Source organism: Rhodnius prolixus, unplaced genomic scaffold (assembly GCF_049639745.1).
Source record: "Rhodnius prolixus isolate KJV_2025 unplaced genomic scaffold, Rpr scaffold_1, whole genome shotgun sequence".
Taxonomy (NCBI): domain Eukaryota; kingdom Metazoa; phylum Arthropoda; class Insecta; order Hemiptera; family Reduviidae; genus Rhodnius; species Rhodnius prolixus.
In genome coordinates this window covers 5,773,870-5,790,879 of record NW_027411581.1, presented here as the reverse complement: position 1 = coordinate 5,790,879, position 17,010 = coordinate 5,773,870, and the positions used below count along the sequence as shown (strand labels likewise).

Sequence of the window (17,010 nt, the reverse complement as noted above, 5' to 3'; positions counted from 1 at the left end):
GTTAACTATTTTTTTTAAAAGTACGAATTCTACAATTCAAGAAAATTAATAACAAAAGTTCCAAAGTTCGGCAAGAGAAGGTTTTGTGAAGTTCACCTTAGGTTTTAATGTTATAACTTTTAAACGTATAATTTTTTGTAGACATATTGGCCGCCAGGTGCTGGAGATATTCCGATCGATTTCAGGATAACGTTTAGGAAAAACTCTCCTAATCCAAATGGTGTTCTTAGTTCTAAAAGTAAGTAATTTTTTTTTTTATAATTGTCTCCCACACAATCTAAGTTACTAAATTATGAATTTTAAACTTCAGTCTCTAAAGATTCCAGTTTTCTTTCTGCTTTGTTCCCAAATTTAAGAAAACAAGTGCAATGTAAAGTAAAATATACCTGCCTTCCTTTAGCCTTGCAAGATCTGCTTAGGGGTCTCAAATCGTCTGGCCGTTTTCAGGATTGTTTGTTTCGTAGTTCCCTTTACAATGGAAAGGAATGAGCGTCTGTCTTTCAGCATAATCTTAAAACCTGAAAACGGCCAGAAATCGCACATAGAATCGCGTACGTTTCTTTAATTTGGGCCACCTTTCCATTACCTTTTTACCTTTACCATTACTGTTTATAATTTATTCTAGCCAGGAAGTTTTTTACATGTTGGTTTTGGCTTGTGAACACGAGTATGGGTGAGAGAGAATAATGTCAAATCATTAAAGTGTCTGGCCAGCATTAACGAAACTCGTTGAATGTTCTAATATTAATATTTACATTAAAGTCACTCTACTATATTTTTAATTAACATTTTACGTTTTAAGAAAGTATTCGAAAGAAAAATTGGTAAATTGAGATGCTGATATTAACATGGTTCATAGAATTAGTAGTCCATTGCATGCATTAACAATCTTCGTCACCGCTAGCGAGACTTTTCGTTTCCACTGCAACCAGGCTTGATCGCTTATGACCTCAAGAAGCTAGAAAGTTTCTAGATAATAGCCCTTAATTTTAGCAGTTTGAATCTGAAGTTGGCCATGTTTTCTTGAAGTTGTTCCGTCTTTGCTTTTATTGCATCTTCTATTTGTAAATTGCATTAGGATTAAAATCGAACTTGCCCTGAGATATAATTTTTTTAAAGGATTTAAATAAAAAACAAGCAAAAAATATTTTCAGCTACTGGAGAGCCAGCTTTTTGTATATCAGTATCTCTGCAGCAAGCATTAAGAATGGCAATTGAGTCAGCCCGTAAGGATAGTGGTGAAGCGCCAGAATGGCTAAATTTGTGTAAGTTTATTAAAAAATTATTCTTCTAATTATTATTGAATTTTAGTTTTAGTAAATTATTTTATGAAAACAAAAGTAAAAACTTTTTTTTTCTTATTTTATTTTCAGATCAACCGTGTACATTTGAAAAAGTATTGTTAGCTGCAAAAACTAATCCTAAAGATTTTTCATTATTTTAATTTGGTTTTTTTTTTGTTGTACTCTTACTCATGTTGTTTATTTTTGTGATTTATTGTAGTCTTTAGAAATGTGGAGGCGTATTTACTTCTAATGAATTCAGTAATTTTTACTGCTGTAATTGAGTTTTTACAGAAAATTCATTTTTTTAAGTAAGACCCTAATTACATAGAAACAAGTTTTTGATTGTAATTAGTAGTTGATAGTTTTTAATGGTAATCAGTAGTTAATTGCAATTATTAATAATAGTACAAGTGATTTGCTAGTAACTGAAATAGAAATTAAATATTCACTTAACTCTTTTGCGTATAACGAATGAAAAACATTAATAAAGTATAGAAAATGTCGAAATGAGTTCGATTAGCTTCATGGTTCCTTTGATTACTGTCTCATGGTGTAGCTGAATTCGCAAAAAGGTAAGTGGTAATCTCCGAAAGAAAAGAAATGGGCTGTAATGAATTCAGAGATTGAATCAATGGTGAATCTTTTATTTAAGTCGGCCTTTAGTCAGCTTCAGTTGATCTGCTGGATTTGTAAACGGAAGTGATGCATAGGCCTATTATTTCTTTAGGTTGAAACTTGAGATTGATTTCCATACTATTTCATATTGAGCAAATATGTAATTTTATTTTTAACTAAAGTGCAACAATGTTTAAGATAAATGGAAGACAAAACAATTATACTTGATTTTACATCTGCGGGATTATCGAAGATACTACTCTTATTTTTAAAAGTCACACACATCCACTACTGATGCAAGATACAAATTAGGTTGAGCTCACCATCACGTGTTAACTCGGGGAGCTTGATATGTGCCCTGAGAGGGCCTTGATTGCATGTTATATCCTTCTACACGAATAACAATAAAGTGAAAAGACCGTATACATATGAAGAAATAAAATTCTAATTATTGCAAAAGCAACACGCTTCATGATTTTTTTTTTTACCAAACGTAAGCCTTGAAATATATTGATTTCTTCAAATATTGACTGAAAATATAGGTCACTCCATCCTTTTAGGAGATACTTTTATTATATTTCTTCTAAAGATGAGAGCGAACATTCGTACAAATTACGATCGGAAAACAAAAGTTCAAACGGAATCAGCTCTCATGTACATTGAATACTAATGAGAAAATCGTTTGACTTGAGACAAAAACTAAAGTTCCGTGAATCCTTTAGATTGTCGATTTAGCCTAAAACCTTATTGTCGTCAACTTGTTGCTCCGAAAGTATAAAGAGATTAGGATTTCTTGCAGATTTCGTTTTTTAAGTTATGTTCAGCATACTCACAAATTACTAAAAAATGTTCGTCCTCTTTCGTAAAATTGCAAACCTGCTGTGAAAGTTTGAAAAATATTTTATCTTATGAGCAGCAAGATAAATTGATAAGTTAATTTTTTCAAACAACTTATTTTAAAATAACAACTTAAAAAAAAAATCTAGTATTTATTAAAATTTGAAATCGATTAGTTATAAGCTGTGGTATTAAAGAGAAGGTACCTATTCATTAGTGTTGGTTATAAAATAAAGTTTGCAGATATCATCCAATAAAATATTTTAAATGTTAAGAATTTCATATGTTGCCTGAGAAAATGACAGCCGTAGAATAAAGTGGAAGACAGCTCATTGAACTCACTCCTCTCTAAACTTAAACCACTGACGTACTCAACAGGAAAGCCGCAAATCACTAAGGTAGTCTTCGCAATTGTTGAAACTTCTCATTGCGTGGAATTGACAGTGTGCATTTATGATTGTAGGATTTTTATACAATAGATCTTTAAATAATCTACATACATGTTGTGTAAATTTCATTTTTACTTTCTCTTACGCTATTCAAGAGCAAATGTTTGGATAGTTTTGAATTTGAGTTTTCATGTTATTTAGATACTCTGAATACGAAAAGTCCGAATTATATTTACGAATAGTGAAGTGTTTGAATGAAATTATTCAGTAGTCAAGATGCACTTCCGGTCATCCGGTAATATTAGAACTCGATGTCTGCTATAAGTAACGATAATAACAGTTATTGAAATAAAATAGCCAGTTCTTTAGTGAAGAAATGGGTGAAACATGCGGTTATCCCAATAGATCGTCAATCAGGTTACTAAATTAACAATATTTATATGTTCCCTCTTAAAAGAATGTAAAAAAAATTCATGTTGTATTTGCAAGCAATTACAATTTCTTTACCTAAGCGAGTAATGACAGGAAAACAACTATTATGGTTTGTGGTTGCAGCATTTTTTCCCCTAACTGTAATCACATTGGTCTAGCAGTCATTCACGTTTTAGAATTGCAAAAATGAGAGTACGTTGGATATAGTTTACTATTTATAGTTTTCATTTTAAGTTTATTCTTAATTACGCATTATTTGTGTTCATTAATGTTTAATTTAACAAGTATCTCCTAGTACAAATGAACTAAGAATAATACAGTAATTTCTACTAACATTCGAGTGTCCTATTAAAATAAAATTCGTACTTAACAATTCTAACAACATTATCTGTGCCCAAAACCTAAAGAACTCTTACAAAACTTACTAGGTTTCATTAATTTTAATTCATTATTTTTACAAAAATGTTGTACTGTTCAAGGAATGTATGTTGTACCTATATACAATTTAAAGAAAATCGATACAAAAAAGTTAAAAACGGAAACAATTGAGTAAAAAATGGCACTTCAAACAACCAATTTTCTTTATAGTTGGAACTTTGAATACATACTAATTTGCTATTGAAATTGTGTAGGTGGTGAAGCCGTACACTACTGAACTGGCACTTTTAAGAAGAGTTTTGCCCTTCTTCTTTAATAGAATTAAAATGGAAAATGTTACAAATGAGAGAAAATACATGATTGCAATGAATGCACAAAGTTTAAATAAAATGTCAGGTGGCACTTGAGGATTGCCGTTTTTCATCTAGACCCTAATGTCGTGTCTCTTGATGACACCTAGTCGTAATAACCCAACTAATTGCAGGTAAAAATTGTAGCAATTTATGGTAATCTTGGGTGCTTGACTTTAATGATGAAATTTTCTCTTCAGTTCCGTGAAACGTCTCATCAGTCTCAGCATTAATGTATACTATTGGATGGCAAAATTGAGGAAACAATCTGGCTAGAAGTGAATATGAGAGATGCAAATAAATCGATCAGTTCTAAGCACAATTCACAATCATGTGAAAGGCTTTCCTCCCCCACTATTGCTTCCAACGGATAGTACAGCCTCTCAAACGTTAGTCCACGGGAAACGGCGCAAGCTGCACTAAAAGATGGATAAGCCGAACTGGTTAGAGAATTGTTTTAATAATTTAGATAATTAGAAATAATAAGGAGAAAATACTTTTTTAAATACAGTAAGAGATACTTGAGATTTTAAAACAGACGTAAATTCCAAATTTTCTTGGAATTTCAAAAAATTCCGAAACGTCCTAAATCTCAAAATTTCATCACCCTCATTGAAAAATTTGAATCAAGACACCTTAATCGCAAATAACATAATTCTTGTTGGTTTTATTTTAGAATTCGAAAATTAGCTTATCCCGCATGCTTATAAATAAACGTGAAAATCTCTTTAATGATATTCCAGGTGACCAATATGTCTGCCTAAACCCCTGATTGTCCGAAAATTTCTTAAGTATTGAAGTAAAATGTGAAGTTTATGCTTTCTTAGGCTTTTAAAGAATAAGCATTCACAGAACCAGTAAAATGTATTTCCAGACAGGATTCTATTTCGTAAATTGAAATGGTAAATTTAACATGTTTTTCTTTCTGCGATTCTCAAATTTGCACATTTTCTTTTAAAAATTATTACTTTTTAGTTAATTAGAAATTTCTTGTCAGAGATAGGCTTAAAAAAAATTAACTGATAATTTAATAGAATAATAATTGTTTTGGTGCTCTTAAACTTTCGGACATTAAGTTTTAGGACGAAATATCTGTTAACCAGAAATCATTGAAGAGATTTTTATGACTGTTTTGTATATGTATTATATTTATCTTCCTCATGCGAAGATTAGCTAATCTTTCTAAATAAAGAGTTGAAGAACAAGTATTTTCCAGTTCCCTCCAAATCAATTTAATAATAATAATAAAAAGAGGATAGAATGTTTCTAGTGGGTGTTTAGGCACTCGGTTAGATTCAGATTAAAATATATTTTATGATGTTGAAGGCATTATAAAAGAACGTAACTTGGAGAGGCCCCTTAAAAAACAAAACAAAAAAAGATCTTAGCACACTTATTTCTTAGAACATTTGAAGCACTGTCTGGGACTCTCTTTTATTAAAGCAGTGAAGTAAATGAACTTTCTTCTAGCAGATTTCAGGGCAGAAAGGAAACTAGTTTGACATTTCAAAATCTAAGAAGATTTTGTTTTTTTTTAGGAAAAGTGGTAATGCAGAGTTTTGTATTTAGGTTTTCACAATTACAAATATCTACTTTATTAGTGGCTTGTAAAAACTAGTGTGCTTATGTAAAAAACGGAAAATCGCAGAAAGATCACTTTTGAAATTTGGAAACGGTGCCACCAGGGTTATTGGGCTTTTAGACAAAATCAACCCATTGGAACATCCAGTTAACTGAATAGTTTTTTTGGCGATTTTCTTGAAAATAACTTGAATTTTCTTCTTTATGCACCATATACTAATTTCACATATGTAGATCCTAAAGTCTTAGGCGAAAAAGATTCTTCTGGTGATGGTTTTCTTATGGCTGTTCGGGTGAGAGAGACGTAGATGCAGTTAAACTTCACTCTAGAATGTCGTTGTAAGTTTATTTATGATCTCATTCATTGACCTTATAATACTAACAGGAATTCATAAGAAAATAAAATTTCAAATTCAAAGAAAATATTCAGTTAAAATGAATCCCTTTATGTATATATGATTTCACTAAACACTATTTTACTTACATCTCTTTTTCTATTTGAGAACACTAATACCGTCATAAATAAAAGTATATACATGAAATAATTTTAAAAAAAACAAACAAACAGACAAACTAACACAAATTCAGGACATGTAACAATCTCTCATTTTTAATTACATATTTATTACTCAATTATTTATTATATTTTAATTACCACTTCACATTTTCCTGAATGTAAATGAAAATAAATGAGGCTGCCTCATGGTTATTTTTCATTTCTTTTTCCTCTTTTATTTCCTTTCCACACGTTGTAGTAAAGTGTCAATTGTATGCATCCACTCCAGCCCGTCAGTGTTCAGCCATGCAATGCATTTTTTTTACTTTTACATTTGCATTTTTTTTTTTTTTTTTTTAATAAGGTTTTAGTGGATGTGCTAATAAAATTTTTACTTTCTTGTATACTCAGGAAGTATTATGGTCATGTAAAATTTTCTACGTCATTTTCTGTGTTCCGTTTTGAGGCATTATAAGGCCAAAATGTGATTAAAAGAAAAATCGGCCTTTTTCACTGTAAAATATCTTGAAAACTAAAAAAAAAAATTGCATGAAGTTTAAACAAATTGCCGATCAAAATTAGTCTGCATAAAGTTGCACTTAAGTGGTTGGCACTTTTACAGTTTTTCTCGTGAATAGTTTTTAAAAGTTTCTTTAACCTAGGTAAACTGATTGGATAGGTGGGAATCTATAAATTTTATTTAATAGAATTATCAAGGAAAATTAATTTTGGGCTAGTTCTAGGGCAAGAGCTAGGATAGGACTTTTCTGTAAAGTACTTTTTTCACGTAACCATGTGTTAATGCCTAGAGGTAATATTAGGAGCTAAAAGTATTCTAAATTTTCAATTTTGAAAAAAATCGCTCCATCAGAAGTGAAATTATTGAGTAAGTTTCATTTTTCATAATGAGCTAAGACCTATCTTGTTTATTTGAAAATCCAAAATTGATTCGAACAAGAAAGTTTTCTTGAAAACATGCGTATCCCTTTTATTATAGTTGAACCTATGTTAAAGCTAATTAAATTTTGGTAGAAAATTAAAAGTTTTAAAAGAAACTTGAGAAAAAGACTTAAGAGAACCTCAAAGCGTGAGTATTTCAAAATGTAAAACGAAAATTTGATGTGATCACTCTTGTAACAGTACATTATTTGCATAAAGTCATTATGGACTGGCGTTCAAGTCTTCCTTAAGGGACAACGAAATATATTGGATAAGTGTTCATTCAGAAATATTTAATTTAAACTATTTTCTAAAGTGGCCCGTTAGAATAAATAGTTTGGTATTTTCGGAAACTTTTTCCTCTTTGCTCGTTGTATAAAATGCCAAAGATAATGCTGGCAATTTTAACAGATTTTAAATTAAAAAAACAAGTATTAAAACACCTCATTGTTTTCAGGGATATAAGTTCAGTAACCTTTACTATAAATGGAAAGGTGTACCAAGGTGAGTGACAATAAAAGTAACTTGTACAGATCTAAATAGAATTTGAATAATTTCATTCAATAGTTTCGCTTTATTTACATCTATCGTCTATCAATACTACCGGAAGAACATTATAAATACGTAGTATTATAGAAAGTAACGTTTCATTGAACATGAAAGAATTTCCATCCATTTGGTTCGCGATACAAAGTAACTGAAGCAAGACATTTTCTTTACAGTTAAATGAGATTATCCTTTTTTTTTTTTGTCTGGGTATTGCCTGCTTTTTTCCTGTCGATATATACGTCACTGTGTAGACCAGAAACATAATAATCATAAACACGATGTAAAATTGTAAGAGAAAGTCGTGTGAGTATTCGAATCAGATTTTTGGTTTTGAATTTTTTTTTTTAGATTCTCAAAGCTAATATTGCATTCCGAGTACTATTTGCTACAATCCAGCAATTAAACAAAAAAACAGACCGGAAAGTCTGCAACAATTAATTAATACTTCTCGTAGACCTGCATTATTCATACATTTAGGTTACAATACAGACACTTATTTTAATGAGGTGGTCTCTGATAATTTAGACAACTTGACCTTGTAAAGCCTTAAAATGAAATTAATAATTGGTGATTTCTTGAAGCAGTTTAAAGGCAGTTGAAGGTACGAAAACCACGGTGTACAGATATGCGGTTCTTACATCTCGATAAACCTAAATAAACAACTAAAGTAAGAGTAGTTGTAAGAGCTAGTTGCAATGTATTTGTGTAGTTTACAAGTTTATTTGTGAGTATACAAAAGAAGAATAATCTATTTTTCTGAACGGGTTTTTTTTTATCAGTCATTTAGACGGCTCCACTGGCTAAATTTAAGTCTTACTTATTGAAGTTCTACTATTTACTAATTAAGTCCTACTTAAATATTTCAAGGCAGTGTGAGGCTGGCTGTCTACCGTGGACATTTTGTTGAGTGTTGGTACATATTTTCTGGGTACCTAAGAACAAAAGCGTAATGAAACGTCTGATAAAACATATGAGTATTTTTTGTCAGCAAGAACAGAGAATTGGGCATTTTGGAGAGTATAAAGTTTTTCAGTCTTCAGTTTTATACTGTGAGTACACTTCCTGACGTCTTGTGTAACCAATCAGACGGGAGTGGAGAAGTGCTGTTGCTAGATGGTGCCGTAATAGATTCCATAAGATGTGGTGAGGAAGTCAATCCCTCGCGGAATCTAACTTAAACTTGGTCCAATTTATATGTCAGAGAATTTATGTTTAGGCCTACAGATAACAGATGAATTCATGTAGTAGCTTCAAGCCATTTAACATCTTAATCCTAGCATTTCTTAAAGAATGTATAAAGTCTAAGATATAATCAGATTGGTTTGTATAACCTATTAATTAAAAAAGAAAAAAAAAAACATATTTCGCGGGGTTTTAACTCGTAAATCCCGCTGGGTGCGCCTTTGCTTCATATAACGAGTAACAAAAATTAAAAATCCGTACTAAGCATTAATTTTTACATTTTCTTCCCGAGCTCTTTTAAATGAATAATTAATTTTTCTATAGTACCTATGTAGTATCAGTTATAATAAGAAATTATTTTCAGCTAATCAAAACAACACAATAATTGACACATCTCTGAACACATTTATCCGTGATCGAGCCAATTTAAAAGGTACAAAATATATGTGTCAAGAAGGAGGATGTGGTTGTTGTATTGTTTCCGTACAATCTATACATCCTGTTTCGAAGAAAGTGCAAGTTTATTCAGTAAATTCTGTAAGTTTTAAATTATGAAATTTACATTTTTTTTTCTTTTCTTTTAAAAACCTAATAATGTTGCAACCATGGCAGTGTTTGGTACCAGTATTAGCTTGCCATGGATATGCGATCACAACAATTGAAGGGTTGGGCGATAAAAGGCAGGGATATCATCAACTGCAGACCAGACTGGCTGCCTTAAATGGAACACAATGCGGTTATTGTACACCTGGAATGATTATGAACATGTATAGGTATGATGCGAATTTTGTACTTTACTTCGTAAAAACTATTGCTATGATAAAACTATTTGTTTGGCAAAGCCGTCTTTTTGATCATTAATTAGGATTAGCTCAGTGGTTAGCACACTAGGTTCCCTCGCTGAGATCCCTGGTCCCAAACTAGCCACTTATCTTTAGTTTCTTAAAAATCTGTGTCCGGAGATGGAAAGTGTTGTCTTTAACGCGAGAACTCGGTCCGAAGGCAGATAATGCACTGAAAAGAGCTCCGGACGCCTATTACCTAGATTTTGACGCGCCTTTAATTTAAAATAATAATAACACCATTGAATGAACTTTGAAAAAATGATGTACATAGTATATAGTAATTAATGCTGCTTGATTTAAGTGTGTTGTGTGTTACCGGATCATGTTGTAGCCATACGTTAAGGCGATATGGCAAATCAGCTAAATTCTGTGTAGATTCTATAATTCCCAAAGTGGTGCTGCATTGTAAGTGGACGGTTAGGAGAATGGCGCGAACAAGAGACAGCACGCCTTCTCGTTGATTGATAGGAGAAGAAATGTGCGAATCATGTTCCTTAAACTCATCTGCACCGCACTTGTTGGGCAAGGGTGTAAGATGATTTGGAATGAGTGTCATTGACGAAGTTATAGTACAGACAGCTGATTGGTTTGATTAGATTAGACTAGGGCGGCCTCAAGGCCTACACCACTGCGACCCCTTTGGATCTATTGTGGTTTCCCTCACTTTAAAGCTCACCCTCCAGACCTGTCCTTTTAATCAGACTCTTAATGCTGGAGAGTGACTCTTGAGTAAAGCTCACAGGCCTTGGTTTTTCCTCCCGGAGAAGTAACATCCTTAGCCACACGAGCCCCTCACACTGACACAACACGTGCAGTGCCATTTCCTCCTCTTCCTGACAGAACCTACAGAGGCTATCATCTGCCAGGCCCATGCGATGCAGCTGATTGGTTAATGTAGTGTTGATATTACTGTGTAGCTGTTACGTTAATTACGAAGTGAAGCGCTAGTATCTTGGCAGCTAATGCGCTTAAAAGTAATAATAATAATAATAAAGGTAGTAAATTTTGGTACATGGGCCTTCATTTGCAATGAGTCATCACTATTAAGTTTCTTACGAAGAAAAAGTAAGCGTTTAATCCAACCGTGCGAAGGAATCAAGATGGGATCTTTCATATCTTAGATGAGTTAGGTATAATTTTTGATTCAGAAAGTAAAGAAATATCACGTCCACATTTGAGACTGTTTAAGACAACCCCTTTCAAGTTATGTTTTAGATTTCAAATTTTGTTTAGTACAAATCTTTGCATTATTATAAAAAATAATTTCAGCTTATGGAGAGGCAGTCCAAAATTGACGATGGAACAAGTTGAAAACAATTTCGGTGGGAATATATGCAGATGTACCGGTTATAGATCTATATTAGATACTTTTAAAAGTTTTGCCAGTGATGCTACAGAAGAGTTGAAGCAGAGGTGTGCCGACATTGAGGTAATTAATAGTATAGAGTTTAGTAATTAAAAAATCAGAAAAGGGCAAGGGGCAGGTTTTTTCCACAAAGTGTCAAAAGAATTTCATTGTGTCGACCGCCGGCTATTAGGAGAAACTTCTTTTACAATATCCTAAAGTTTCCTAATTTTCTTCTGATCTCCAAGTCCAGTGGTCTCACATTGTAATATAGAACGTTAAATAATTCTGTCCTTTTTAATTAGAAAATCTAAATTATAAGGCTGTTCAGAGACCCCGGGTATGTCACAAAATATCCTTTTTTCGAATTTCATCTATCGCACTTTACTGTATTTAGTTTTCTTCAAACAAAGATTTTACTGAAAGGTTCATTTCAATAATACAAGCAGTTTACTGCACAAATCGATTAATTCCACTTTTTGAAATATCTTAAATTTAAGAGTCAAAGCACTCGGTTCAGTCCGTGCTCTAACGTAATTCTAAAGCAATAATTCAACCTAAATTCAGTAGCCGGCGCTGAATGATAACGGTAGATTTATTTGAATTTATGTTATAAACGGAATTTGTAAAAAAACTATGTACATTATTTCATTGTATTTCTCTACTTTTTGTTTTATGTAATTAATCGAGTTAATCGATATGTTCACATTAGTCATTAGCATCGATTGAAGTGCTAAATTTTTAAGCTAGTAGAAAAACAGCGTCATTGAAAGTGTGAATCTTTCGAATGCGATTTTCTTAAAAACAACCTCATGAGCTGATTTCTTTGAACATGTTTAAGTAATGAATCATAAATTTTAAAGTTTGTAAAGTAACAACTTTTGATTAAGTGGTTTTGTAGAAAGAAGTAAAGTATGTGGCTACTGTGTTGGTAACAATATTTAAATACATTTTCGCTAAAATTCCTTGTTTGAAAAAGATCGCTTAACCGGAAGTGTTAATCTTTTGAATGACCTATTTTTCGAGTTTGTTCTCGATCTTCTCAGATAATGAATGACCTGTTCCTTTGATTTTTTTTTTTTTCGTGAAAATTGATTTAACGGAGGGTTGTTAGCAAGTCACGCTTCTCTCAAATATTCTTATGAGTATAAGTTTATATTTAGTACAAATATAAAGTTTGAAGAAAAGAATTGTAGTAAAAGAAAGATTTGAGAGTGTCCACACCATTTCTTTCTGAGATAAATTTTGGTTTATGTTCTGTATCATTTTAGGATTTGGCAACAAAGTGTAGCAAGGCTAATTGTCAAGAAAATTGTAAAACATGTCCGAAACAATTTGTTGAACTTGAAAACGAAAATGATTTTGAAGAAGTAAACTTTATTGAATTAGCTATAGCGCCTAAAAAATTGAAATTAAACTTTCACGAAAACGCAGAATGGTATAAAGTTCAAACTATTTTTGAAATAATGCAAGTATTTGATTTAATTCTAGAAAAAACTTATATATTATTAGCTGGAAATACCGCTCAAGGTAAGTGTTATACAAGTTTTTTAAATAAAAAAAAACTTCTTTTAAAAGTAAAAATAAAAACTATTGTTTCCTTTTAGGTGTTTATCCAATAAATAATCCGTATCAAGTTTATATTGATATCAGAGATGTCTACGAACTTCGCACCAACAGTGTGTACAACGATCATGTCGAACTAGGTGGAAATATGACATTAAGTGAAGTGATTGAATTATTTTTAAAAATTTCATCAGAAAATCCATTGATGTTTGGTTATTTGGAAGTATTGGCCGATCATATTGATTTAGTTGCACATATTTCTGTTAGAAATGTAAATAAATTTTTTATAGTAATGTAAAAAGTGATAATATACACGAGATGTACAGCTCACCCTCCGGTGATTGTACAGTGCCTTATCAGCAATTAGAGAACACTCTCCTGAGGAGGCAGTGGAGTAGAATAGGATCTGTGGACTTTATTGATGTTATTTACATTCCAATTCCTTCTTATTCTGTGATAACTCCATCTATTCATGAGCAATACCAGCTTCCTCATCAGTAAATTTTAACATAATTTCTCATCCTCAACTACCTTCCGCATTCATTTCGCCCAAACTTTTTACAGAAACTCTTAAAGTAAAGATGATCATCAGCAGTACATTTCTATACTACTATTTTAATTTAAAATTACTGAATTGTGTGCTTACAAAATTTGACAATTTTTTTTAACAAATATGTCTGTTTTTTTGGTATAGATTGGTACAATATCTGGAAATCTTTCTATAAAACACGATCATAGAGAATTTCCGTCGGATATATTTCTTACTTTAACTACCATTGGTGCTCATTTAGAAATTCGTAAGTGCTTCTTTTTTTAAATATTCCAGATTATATGTTTAAATATATTGAATAAGAAATTTGATAAGTTAAATTAAAAAGAAGAGATACGATCTCTTTGCTTTTAAGCTTTTTTGTCAAAGAGATTTCTTCAGATATTCTTCTCACTTGAAAACTTAAAATAACTCTCTAAAATTATTGATATTTACAGATGATCCAACAGGAATTTTACACGTACTCACCCCGGAAGAATATTTGAATATGGATATGAATCATAAAGTAATAACGAAAATCATTTTACCAGCTTTAAGTAGGAATCATTACTACTTAAAGACTTATAAGGTAAGTCTTTGAATAATTAAAAATTATTATTTTTAACTATTACATCATGCCTTTTATTCGTAATTCTGTCTGTTTTCGGATAACCTTCATTTGATTTATAGAGACATTTTACTTTCATTTCTTTGTCGCTACACTATTTCTCAGAAGCTAGGCGTAAGATGATGCGGTGACAACGTATAAAAACTTTATACATGGAAGTCAAATTTCTCTATATAAACCTCAATGATTCAGTGAATGATTGGGTCAAGTCTCTGAAGACGAATAAAATTCGAAACCAGTCAGAAGTACGAAAAACACGGTAATGATAAGACGATTGGAATAATACATGCTATCCAGCATTCTGGATCCAACCTTGTATCCAATAATAATTTTGATTATGGTGCCATGTAAATGTTATTTCTTGTGTCAGATCATGGCCCGCAGACAGAACGTACATGCTCATGTGAACGCAGGTTTTTTATTTAGAATTCATGAACATAATAACTACATAGTTGAAGAGAAACCAACAATCGTATTTGGTGGAATTAGCAGGGAGTTTGTAAAATCAATTTTTTAGTATTATACTTTTATAAATCTTCAAGAGACGTTATTGTATTAAAAATAATTTTTTATTTTGCCTTAGGTGCACGCTCATAAGACGGAGAATTTTCTAATTGGAAAACCGTTGCTATCAGTACGAACAATACAAAAAGCCATTACAATATTAAATGCAGAAATACAGCCTGAATTTGAACCAACTGAAGCTTCACCTGCTTACAAAAAACTGTTAGCGATTAGTTTGTTTTACAGGGTAAGAATTTTTAATTTCATGTAAAGTTTTAGAAATAATAATTTGTCTTATATGTTAAGCTATCTTTCTACTAAATGATTAGTTATTTTACTTTTATAAGAACGATAAATGGATCGAAAGGTTACACTGAAATGGTTTGTTACGATAAGCCTAGACTTGTTTATGGGTAGTAAGCAAGAAAAGTAGGTTGTAGGTTTTATTTATTTAGAGGTACTTTTTAATATTCATTGCCCTGATAACAACATTAAAAAACTTTTGCTTGTTTTTTCACAGTACATTCTGAGTATTAATTCAAACAAAATCGACAAAAAGTTCCGAAGTGGAAGTAACAATCTTAGGCGGCCATTATCTTCAGGAAAACAAGACTATAGTACTAATAAAAAATTTTGGCCTGTTAATAAACCAATACAGAAATTAGAAGCAATACTGCAATGTTCAGGTAAGTAATACAAAGAAATTATTAGAAGACATTGGATAAGGAAAAGAAATCTGTTGTAAACACTAATTCGACTTTTTTTTTTACTACAATTCTTGGAGTTGTTGATTTAAAGGAAAATTTTAACAACTCAAAACGAAATTGCCCAGAAAAATTATTCTAATAAAAACTTTTGAAATGAATTTCGAACTTAGAATTAAATAATCCGCTCTTTATAATATAATACACGCAGATGTTACTTAAATGGTGAATGTTGTATAGGGAAGAATAGACACCAAATCTTCCATTTGTCGAATTATCGTGGAAAACTTTTTCAAAAAAAGTTGTAGACCAAACTAGTGCAGTGCAACGTGATTAGAAAGTTAAAGCTATTTTTTGAGGAAAACACAAAAAAGTTAATAATCTATTTAGTGAAGTGGCCTTTCAGTTGCGGAATTTTCAAGACAATCAGAATTTTAGGCCACCCATTTAATGCTCCTTTACGAGGAGCATACTCGTATAATATGTAGGGTACACAACCGTACATTATATTCAAATAGTGCTGTAGATTTTTTTGGGAAAATACTTTTATTTCATTTTTTTCTTCGGTGGGACCTGATTGTAGTTAGTACTTCAATCGGAAGTACTACTTTACTGAAAGGATTTCCGGCATTTTGGAGATTTTCTCGAAATGGCTTTAATGAGTTTCTTTACTATTCATACATCTTTAACTTCTATTTCAATTTTTTTCACCAACTAAATTCAAATAAGTGTAAATCTGACGAAGAGAATGTTTTCTTGCCATTCCTCAAAAGTGCCATTTCTCTTTTATACAGTATTTTAAAAACGTTCTCACCCACCACTCCTGCGACTTGTGCATCCATTTTTTGATGACCGCACTGCCAAGGCATTTAGCGATGCCACAAAATGGTTCAGTCATGGTCAAAAATTGTGTAGGACTCTTCAAGTTCTCACGTAACTCAAGAGACTACTTGTCCCATATCGCCACTTAAGTAGCAGGCATATCAACTCAAGATACGCAACTCAAAGAATTGCAGCAGTAGTTCATATCGTGACACTATCATAGATACTATAAAAAAAACTTTAGATTGTAAAACCATGATTTTATAATTTTCCTAAAAAAGTTTTCAAAACAAATTGCTGGATTTAGAACTTTAATATTACATTACAGGAGAAGCAGAATACATTAACGATATGCCAAAGAGACCTGGAGAACTCTACGGCGCTTTAGTCACAACAGATCGAGCTAAATGTGATTTGATTTCAATCGATCCTTCTCCAGCACTTGTGAGAGAATTATTTTGTTTTGTTTTTTCTTATTCTTTCTTATATTTTGTATACAAATAAAACTTTCATAACTTAAAAAATAGTATTGAAACGTAATTTTTTATTTATTTATTATTATTTTTTTTATAGAATACACCTGGGGTTATTGCATTCTATTCAGCTAAAGATATTCCAAACAAGAACACTTTTATTCTACCGGATGCATTAAATCCAGAATTTGAAGAAGTATGTATTGAATTATTACTTTTAACAGTTTCTGCTTGAATCGCGGAACCTCTCCTAATTTGATGGATTTAATATATCAACTGCAGAATTTATTTACCTTAAAAAAAAGAAGAAGAAGAAGAAGAAGAGGTTACAAGTATGAGAGGAACTATAACTTCAAACAATAGATTGTTAGTTTCTTTGCAAATTCTCGCAAGAAGTTAAGGCACAAAATATCCGACTATAATTTCAATAAGTTAGTTTCTGTAATTTGCCAAGTTATCTGCGTTATACTGAAAAAAGTTCAAACTCATGTCTGGTAGTATATCTCAGCATATCCTTTCCTGATAAAATACAGGAAAAGACCAAAGAAGTGGGCAAGAAG

General features: G+C 31.6%; 2 protein-coding genes across 10 annotated transcripts in view; both read left to right on the top strand.

Annotated features, from left to right (window-relative positions):
* The window catches only part of LOC141452933 (uncharacterized), a 30,433-nt gene extending 28,640 nt beyond the window's left edge, over positions 1 to 1,793 (top strand). For all 4 annotated transcript variants that reach the window (XM_074125532.1, XM_074125511.1, XM_074125521.1 and 1 more), the window contains 3 exons: positions 142 to 238; positions 1,155 to 1,265; positions 1,374 to 1,793. In XM_074125532.1, coding sequence (XP_073981633.1) covers positions 142 to 238; positions 1,155 to 1,265; positions 1,374 to 1,444 — 279 coding nt within the window. In that variant the 3' untranslated portion in view covers positions 1,445 to 1,793. The remainder of the gene's footprint in view (positions 1 to 141; positions 239 to 1,154; positions 1,266 to 1,373) is intronic.
* Positions 1,794 to 2,691: 898 nt separating this feature from the next.
* LOC141452910 (uncharacterized) overlaps positions 2,692 to 17,010 on the top strand; it is a 23,857-nt gene continuing 9,538 nt past the window's right edge. The window contains exons 1-16 of one of the 6 annotated variants that reach the window (XM_074125455.1): positions 2,692 to 3,136; positions 4,192 to 4,421; positions 4,488 to 4,730; positions 7,761 to 7,807; positions 9,399 to 9,571; positions 9,647 to 9,807; positions 11,149 to 11,308; positions 12,496 to 12,754; positions 12,832 to 13,061; positions 13,485 to 13,587; positions 13,778 to 13,908; positions 14,318 to 14,446; positions 14,531 to 14,698; positions 14,972 to 15,137; positions 16,306 to 16,421; positions 16,551 to 16,646. In XM_074125455.1, coding sequence (XP_073981556.1) covers positions 4,714 to 4,730; positions 7,761 to 7,807; positions 9,399 to 9,571; positions 9,647 to 9,807; positions 11,149 to 11,308; positions 12,496 to 12,754; positions 12,832 to 13,061; positions 13,485 to 13,587; positions 13,778 to 13,908; positions 14,318 to 14,446; positions 14,531 to 14,698; positions 14,972 to 15,137; positions 16,306 to 16,421; positions 16,551 to 16,646 — 1,956 coding nt within the window. In that variant the 5' untranslated portion in view covers positions 2,692 to 3,136; positions 4,192 to 4,421; positions 4,488 to 4,713. Of the gene's footprint in view, positions 3,545 to 4,191; positions 4,422 to 4,487; positions 4,731 to 7,760; positions 7,808 to 9,398; positions 9,572 to 9,646; positions 9,808 to 11,148; positions 11,309 to 11,946; positions 12,156 to 12,495; positions 12,755 to 12,831; positions 13,062 to 13,484; positions 13,588 to 13,777; positions 13,909 to 14,317; positions 14,447 to 14,530; positions 14,699 to 14,971; positions 15,138 to 16,305; positions 16,422 to 16,550; positions 16,647 to 17,010 lie in introns of those variants that run through there. The other 5 variants (XM_074125463.1, XM_074125498.1, XM_074125472.1 and 2 more) reach the window with 5 other exon arrangements.